The sequence below is a fragment of the Hemicordylus capensis genome, chromosome 1, assembly GCF_027244095.1.
Source record: "Hemicordylus capensis ecotype Gifberg chromosome 1, rHemCap1.1.pri, whole genome shotgun sequence".
Lineage (NCBI taxonomy): Eukaryota > Metazoa > Chordata > Lepidosauria > Squamata > Cordylidae > Hemicordylus > Hemicordylus capensis.
This window is the reverse complement of record NC_069657.1, coordinates 129812590-129820982: the sequence shown is the minus strand read 5'-3', so window position 1 is coordinate 129820982 and position 8393 is coordinate 129812590. Positions and strand designations below refer to the sequence as shown.

Sequence of the window (8393 nt, the reverse complement as noted above, 5' to 3'; positions counted from 1 at the left end):
AAGCAGCAGGCTTCAAGTGCAAGAACAATTGTGCTTTCAGCCCAAATGCAGTTCGTTTATCTTAACCAGAGTTTGTGGAGGCATATGCTATTAAGCAATTGGCAAGAAACTTGTTAGTATGCATGATATCACAGATGCTCCATTAGCTTTGGCTTCTCAAAGATATGGGTACCTGTTTTTGAAGAAGCGTTTTTGTAACAGGATTACAGTGGATAATATTTTGCCTGAAGGCAGCTTTGGACGACACACGTTGGGCTCAAATAAACCCGTTTATAGCACCATGGGACTTTTGTGTCTTCACTTGCAACTGTATTCAGTGCTTCTCATTTTCATTCTTAAGACCTACCCGTTTCACCAGGCATTTGCCTTTTAGTTCCCCACACACACCCTTGTTATTGGTATTGTTTTTAATAAGTATTGCAAGTCCCCTTTGCAGAGCAAATCAGAAACTGCAGTTGGTCCAGAATGTGGCAGCCAGGTTGGTCTCTGGGTCATCTCAGAGACCATATCACTCCTATCTTAAGAGATCTACACTGGATGCCAATAAGTTTGCAGGCAAAATACAGTTTTGGACATAACCTATAAAGCCCTAAACAGCTTGGGCCCTGTATATTTAAGAGAACGCCTTCTTCGCTATGAACCACACCGCCCATTGAGATCATCTGGAGAGATTTGTCTGAAGTTGCCACCAGCTCATCTGGTGGCTACTCAGGGATGGACCTTCTCCATTGCTGCCTCAAGGCTTTGGAACACAGTTCCTCCTGGAATAAGAGCCTCCCCATCTCTTACAACTTCTAAAAAGGCAGTCAAGATGCATTTGTTCACTCAGGCTTTTAATTAGATAGTTTTGTGTTTTTAATATTTTAAGTTTTAATAGTTGTAATGTTTTAATCTTTTTATGTTTTTATTGTGTTTTTTATAAGCCACCCAGAGACTTGCATTTTGGGCAGTATACAAATGGTTAAATAAATAAAAAAATCTGGGAGCCTCTGTGCCATTCCATGAACCACTTTGGGCTCTCTGGGTTGTATCTTCCTTTGCAGCCAGTTTGGCACTATGCCTTTATTGAATCACCTGGTTTATTTGAGAAGACCCCTAAAATCATTAGACACAACTGGCAGTGGGGAGTGAGGGGAAGAAAACACTATTTTATTTAGGTTTTTTTGATCCAGATCCAGTAGCTCTATCTGCATTCCAAAGAGAAATTCTCCTGCTTAAACACATTTCAAAAGCTTGTGGTGAATTTACTCTGTGCCTTTAGACTTTGGTCCATGCATTATACCAGGCTGGTGTCCAATACCACCAACAGGCTGCCCTATATAACATTCAATAGTAATGGACCAGAGATTATTTTATGGCATTTAAGAGGGTAAACCCCTCAATACAAACATCGTATTCAACCCTACACTGAATCCTACTACTGGTATAAATGGGCACCTAGAAAAGAGTTAAGACACTTTCTGTGGAGTTGCTCTATTAAGAAAGTTTGAAATGAAGGCTCGAGAGTGAATATTTTCATTTGATATTTTGCAGAGACAACACAGGGATAAAAACCACTATAATCAGCGAGAGTCTAGAGAAGTGTATTTATTATACTGAGGGCAATTCAGAACATGCTACAGTTCACTGATGCCTTTCAAACACATCCATACAATCCACATATTTATTAAACCACCTTGTCTGAATGGCAGAGAGCTGATAGCAAGCTCAAACAGGTCTTAGAACAATGTGGTTGAAGAGATCCTGATGGGCCTACATTTTCTCTGTAGTCTTCAAGGACATCTTGCTGATTATCAGTATCCAAACTACTCAGCCTAGCAGGAAGAAAAGTCAAGAACAGCAGTGTATCCATAAACATATGATCAAGGTTCTGATGTCTTCTACTCCCCTCTGTTCACAAGCTTTCCAGTGGGACTGCTCTAGAGTGTACCAGATTTTCAGCTAGTTTAGAGAGCATCTTCAGCGAAGTGCTGCTGACAAGTCCTCACAAGCATCCCTTCATTTGTTCATTGTGTGCTCTCCACTGTTGATCCCATTTTACAACTTCAAGACTAGATCCAAAGTGTTACAAAACATTTTTGATTAAACCTAGCAAGTGCTGAAAGCCTTTTCATCCACAAAGCTAATAAATTAATTTCAATTCAACTAACTTACCACAACCCCATCTATGCTCCCTTCCTGTTATGAATGGATGCCTCATACATTTTATTCATAAGATCAAAATTAGAGCCCAATACTGAGACAGTTCCTTATCTAGAAGCACTTGTTGTAGAACTTCTGTTGAGGCAGCAAGCGTTTCACTGTGTAGACCTGTTCAAATGATTGGATTCCTAGACCAAACTTCTCGGGGCAGAGTTATCTCACGATTTCCCCCACACCCAATAAAACTTCAGTATTGCGGGGGGGGTGTATGGTGGTGACCACTTGACTTAAGGGGGGGGGGCAGAGACAATGTCTTAGGGAAACCGTGAAATGCAGGAGTTTTTCCAAAACCACCATGAGCCAGAAGATCCCACAAGGATCACTGTTTGAAAATACTTCCTGGTTTTGATCAGGTGGGGGAAGCCACATCAAGGTCACTTTCCTTATACCTCTGAAAAAAAGCTAGGAAGTAGGTGGTTTAGGAAGTTTTAAAGAAAGGTTTACAACTGGACATTTTGAGACTACCCCTGAATGGGGCTGCTCAAGCCCAAGGTGAGGGCCTTTTATGAAATGCAAGCTGAAGAACCTAGTCATCTCTTTCTGGAAGTACCCTGCCATTATTACTCCCTGAGATTCTTTCCTAGCAGAAGTTCACCTCCAACTGGTGAAAAAGCTTGGTTCTTGCCTATCAGGATCTTTTCAGCACACCCCACACATTCATGGTGTGAGAAATACAGCTAATATTTTCTTTTCTTCTCCTCAGACTAAATTGGGGAGCATTAAACAGCTACAAGTTTCATTGGTAGACTCCCAGTTACCTAGTACTTCCACAGAATAAACTCTGAACAAGATCCAATTCTCTACACAGCTGTTCCTTTGGAGAGGTTGTGTGTGTGGTGCGGGGGGGAGGTAATAATAGGGAGGGGGAATGTTAGCAAAATGCATCCAGAACCTACCATGAAATATTCTTTTGGATATTCTATTAATAGAATCTTAAGATTTTTCTTATTAAACCTTGGGTTAATAAGACCTTATTGTGTAAATAAGGTCTTATTTATAGCCTTGATACTCAAATATGAAGAGACAGCATTTTAAGTGGCCTGATGCATGAAAAACCCATGCAGTATTGGGGCTCTTTAAATGTAGTGGTTGTTCTGGAAATTTTCTATAGGCCATTACTCCAAGGGGAAGTGGTTGTCAAAAGGTCACCAACTGTGTCCCATTTTAAGACTCAAGTCTATTTTTTTCTCATTTAAATTTGTGTCCTGTCCCTCTTTTTTTTCCTGATTGTATTCCCAATACCAATAAGTCACAACACAAAAACTCCCATTGTGCTTATGGGTGCATTTCAAAGAGAGACTGTGGGAGGTGGTGCTCAGTCAGTTTTACACTTTGCTGTTACACTTTGCAAAGCCAACTGAATCTTCCTCTCTGTTAAACGCTGTGTAGTATGGGCCAATGAAGACATCTCCCAGGATCCAGAGAGGGCCACCAGGTGGTGGGACATCCAAGCCTGAAAATCCACTCAGGCAAAGAGTTTCTCCTTGAACAGTAACCTAAAAAGAGACATACAAATGAAACCAGAAGACAGACATGATGTTCCCCAATACCATCACTGGGATAAAGAACAGAAGGAACTCTGTGGAGCTACCCAATGTCATCATACTTCTTTAAGAGAAATTTATTTATATTATATAATAGAATAGCAGTGGACAAAATAATGAAATACTCAGAGCTGGTCTTGTGGTAGCAAGCAATTCATGATTATGAAACACTGTAAAGTATTCCCTTTAGGGGATGGGGCTACTCTGGGAAGAGCACCTGCATGCAGAAGGTTCAAAGTTTCCTCCTTGGAGACAGGGCTGAGATTCCCATCTGCAACCTTGGTGAAGCTATTGCCAGTCTGTAGAGACAATACTGGCAATGGTCTGATTTGGAATAAGGTAGCTTCCTAGGTTCCTCCATGCCAGGAGCTGAAGGTGGTATCCTAAGGTTCTTTGAGATGTAGTTTTCTTACTGCAGATCTCAGTAAGCACATTTTGTTGACCTAACCAATTTGGTCACAGTTTTGTTCCAAGACACCATGTAGATACATCTATAAAACTGGAATTCCTTTTGATCCAGTCTAATGTCAGGATGAGAGCACTGTGCTCAAGCCTCAAGATGAGAGCACTGTGCTCGTAAATTACTCTAGTTCTATACTTGAGGGGATCTGACAAGAGGTTCAAAAAGATATATTATTAAACACAAGACAAAAGTTTAAGAATTCAGTGGACAAAGCCCTATGCCTAGGACAGGTTGGGATACATTTGGAGAAGGGAAGATCATAGATATAACGGCAGACTTACCTTTAAGGCATATTGATCTGGAGTGAGGGTGTAGGCCTTCCCTCCTAGATTAAGGTTCACAGAGGGCAGAGAAGACAGCTTGTCACAGGGAAGCATGTACTGCAAGAGAAGAAGCAGAGGAATAAAGATCTGGAGGACACCAGACATCTTACCCCAAGAATGATGGAAGAGAAGCCTGCTCTTCAAGAAAGAAGGTAACAGAGTTTATAATTGATACCCAAAGGACACAGCACTGGAGCCAGTCAGTACACCTGTAGATTGGTACCTTTCATCACCATTACATAATTGGGTTTTTCCCCCCAGGGGTTAGCATATGTAAACCTTGGTTTAAAAAAGAAACCCCAAGAAGAGGAGAGCATATTGTTATAAGATTTGGAGACCTTGCCTGTAATAGGAGGCTGGGGTTGCTGCTTAAGTCCCCTGGCACCACCAGCCAAGGAGCTGCCAAGGCTCCAAAGCCAGCTCCACCTCAGTTTCTCCCCCTTTGCCATGCTACACTTACCCAAATCCTACTTCATATTATCTGAGACATACCTTCCAGCCCCCCATTCATCTTGTCGGGGAGACCCTGGAGCCACAGAAGTGACAATAATTAATTGCCATCAACCATGGAGGAAAGAGAGTTGCAATAGTTGTGGCTTCTTAAAAAATGCCTTTGGCAGCTTTACAGATAAACTTCTGAAACCAGCTTGGGTTCAGTCTGAATATGCCAATATGCATGCAACAAGCCTAACAGCCAATAAAGAGATTCCACCCTCTGTTCTAATGTTCTTCAAGGACAAGCAGATCTGGCTAAACCAATATTGCCCAGTTTATAGCCATGAAAGGAGTCCAGACCAGACGTACTTTCACTCTGCTATACTGCATCTTCAGTTCTTCCATTCCATTGCAAGGACAACTTTTCCTTCAAAGTCACTGAGGTAGCTTTTTAGGAGTTAACCATCAAGCTTCTTTTTTAGCCTCCTTCACTCTGAAGAAGATTGGTCTGCTTGAGTTCTCTTTAGAATGCATTGTAAGCTAGAAGTTCCTGCTTCAGAGAAGATCTCAGCTGTGAACTTACTATGTGGATTGGGGCAAGTAATCTCTCAGCCTGATCTTCCCGACAGAGTCATCCATATGGCAAGCTCTCTCTGGACCAGGCTACCAGACCTTTTCTTTTAAAAGTCTATTGGCAGCAATTAGAATTTTTAGCTGACTGAGGGGGATGTGAAATAACAGGACAAGCAGTAGTGGACAACAAATAAGGAGTCCACACCATCTGTACTGCACTTATGTGGCCAACTTCTTCCAATTCAGTGAAATACTCCTGGAGATCTCTCATTGCCCTTTATGCCTGCCATGTAGCATTTCCCTCTCAAGCATCAGAGAGGTTAAGAGTCTACATGAAGTCTTGAGCAACAAGTACATCAGCTATTCCAGTCATCTTGTACCACCCATCTCCAGTTGAATAAATTTATCATTTTTGAGCTGGGGTGAACAGTATTCCAGATGTGGCCACACCATAAGAGTGTTAGCACACTGGCAATCTTATTTTCAGTCTTTTGTAGTAATTAATGGCATTTTAAAAATTTTATCTATCTAACAAATTTGTATACCACCCCAAACTTTTGTCTCTGGGCAGAACACAAGTTAAACACATATACAAAACACTTAAAACAATTTAACAATTTAAAAATAAACCAGGAGATTAAAATCTAAAAAGTTTAGGAAGCTGAGAAAGTTTGGGCGAAAAGATGGATTTTCGGGTATTTTTTGAAAATTGCCAGAGATGGGGAGGATCATATCTCAGCAGGGAGCGCCTTTCATCACCACACAGAGCTGACGTCTTCCACTGAATTATCCATCATGCCCAGTGTTCCCGATAACAAGGATTCTCCAGTGTTGACTACATCTTCCACCATTTCCAGCTGCAACAGTGCAGGTGGGAATTGTAGTCAACAAATCTGGGAATCCCTGTAACAGGGAACACTGATCATGACCCTTAGATCTTTCTTCATTTGATTCCATTTGAATGCTGACCAGTAACTTGGCATACATTTTACCAACCCGTGCAGTTAGAAGGATTTGAGTGCACCCATTGTGATGTCTTCTGTGGATGTATCTGGAGTGCATGTACAGTGAACAAATAATCACCCCCTGGCCGCCCACCCAAAGTGATAAAAGGATATGCTGGGAAGGCATTGGGATGTCTGCAGAAAATGTGTATGCTCTCAGTGTATCCACCAATGTAAGACTCGGGGACTTTTTTTTAATCCAACAGTGGGAGCACACGGCCCGCCCTGCTGAGCAGAAGCTGCGGTTCAATGCAGTTGGCTGCTTGAGATCAGATGTGCCCTGCCTCTGGGCTTGCACACCCCAATGCTGTTTCTCATCCCTCTTCCTCCTTGCCTTATCCTCCCTCCACCCCACCGCCAACTCCAACCTGGGGCTGGCATGGGTTCCAGGTGTCCTCCTTTCTGAACAGAGACAGGACCTCTTTTCTGACCACTATTTGGTTAAAAAAAAAAAAGTGTGGGTCCATTGATGTAGAGAAGAGATCCACAAGTAACAATATTTTAAAATTTAAGTTTATGCACTGAAGATTGACCTTGTCCCCTCCAGCTCAGAGTCATGGGTGGTCCCAGCCTATGAGTGCATTTGGGCGTTCCTGCCCCAATTGCAAGGGGAAGTAAGGTATCATCTGATCAGGCTCTAGGCCACCCAGAAATAGTTGTGGAGACCCAACACTGCTTATAAGAAATCGCTCTAGGAACATGAGCAGCTCTCTTACATGGATTCAAACCATTGGTCCATCTTGCTCAGTATTATCTACACTGACTGGCAGTGGCTTCTCCAAATCTTTCCCACATGCCAGGAAGTAAGTCTGGGACCTTCCACATGCAAATCTCTATTGCTGAGCTATAGCCCCATCCAGCTTTCATGCCTTCAGTCTCAAGGCATGGATATGGTCAATCATCATTGCCTCATTATCAGTGCACAGTGATGCAAGGAACAGTATCTGCTATGGCAACTAAGAAGTACAGGAACAATTTATTACAGCCAGCTCCTATTCAAGTCAGCTGTGAGAGAAAGTGTTGCCTTTTGAGTGGCAACCCAAGCCACTAGAATGTGCCTGAATCCAAACTCAAGTCAGACTAAAATAGACAAACTGTAATTAGGCCTCATTTAGCCAATATAAATGCTCCAACATCTGGCCCAATTGCCTTTCTACATTTACCTGTCCTTTAATGAGTGGCTTAGCTCCAATAGCCTTTTGCAGTTCTTTAATTTCATCTGTAGGCCCTGTAATGAGTGAGGTTCCTGTGTCCACAATAGCTTCACAACCATCTTTGCATACAGTCAGACCGTTGCCAACATCAACTCTATAAAAGACAGACAAGTCCTCAAACAATTCCATTCACCATTGTACAGCTGGAATATAACACTGCTATATCAAGCTAAATTAGAAAGACAAGTATGTAATATTTGAAGGAGAGTGCCCTGAGAACAGACCATGTTTATTTTTCATAATAATGATATTTTTAAAAGGGACATAAGCAAAGACTCTTAGCAGGCTATACAAGAGGAAGAGGGTTGGGAGGCACACCCTGGGTGGCATCCAGACTTGGCAGTGCTGATGGAGGCCCCTTCCATTTGTGCAAGACTCTCTTGCATGAGCACACCTCCTCTGTCCACGGAGAAAGAACTTTTGGAGGACTACATGTTACTGTAGTGAAGTTCCAGATGCCACCTATAAAATATACTATTATGGGCATCACCCAGTTTTTGGTGGGTGTCTGATCTTAAATTGACAGAAGGGCTTGAGCAGAGCCACTAAGGAAAAGCCATTTTGTGCTGTGTATTCACAGCCCTGTTTTTGCTGAGAACAGCAAAGCAGCAGAAGCACCTGTTGTGCACTCTATG

General features: G+C 42.2%; 1 protein-coding gene across 1 annotated transcript in view; it reads right to left on the bottom strand.

The window, feature by feature from the left end:
- Positions 1-1572: 1572 nt before the first annotated feature.
- CTSD (cathepsin D) overlaps positions 1573-8393 on the bottom strand; it is a 32451-nt gene continuing 25630 nt past the window's right edge. Inside the window, exons 7-9 of the mRNA XM_053252161.1 lie at positions 7708-7852; positions 4491-4589; positions 1573-3698 (exon numbers count right to left, since the gene is read on the bottom strand). Of these exons, the coding sequence (XP_053108136.1) occupies positions 3528-3698; positions 4491-4589; positions 7708-7852 (415 nt within the window). The 3' untranslated portion in view covers positions 1573-3527. The remainder of the gene's footprint in view (positions 3699-4490; positions 4590-7707; positions 7853-8393) is intronic.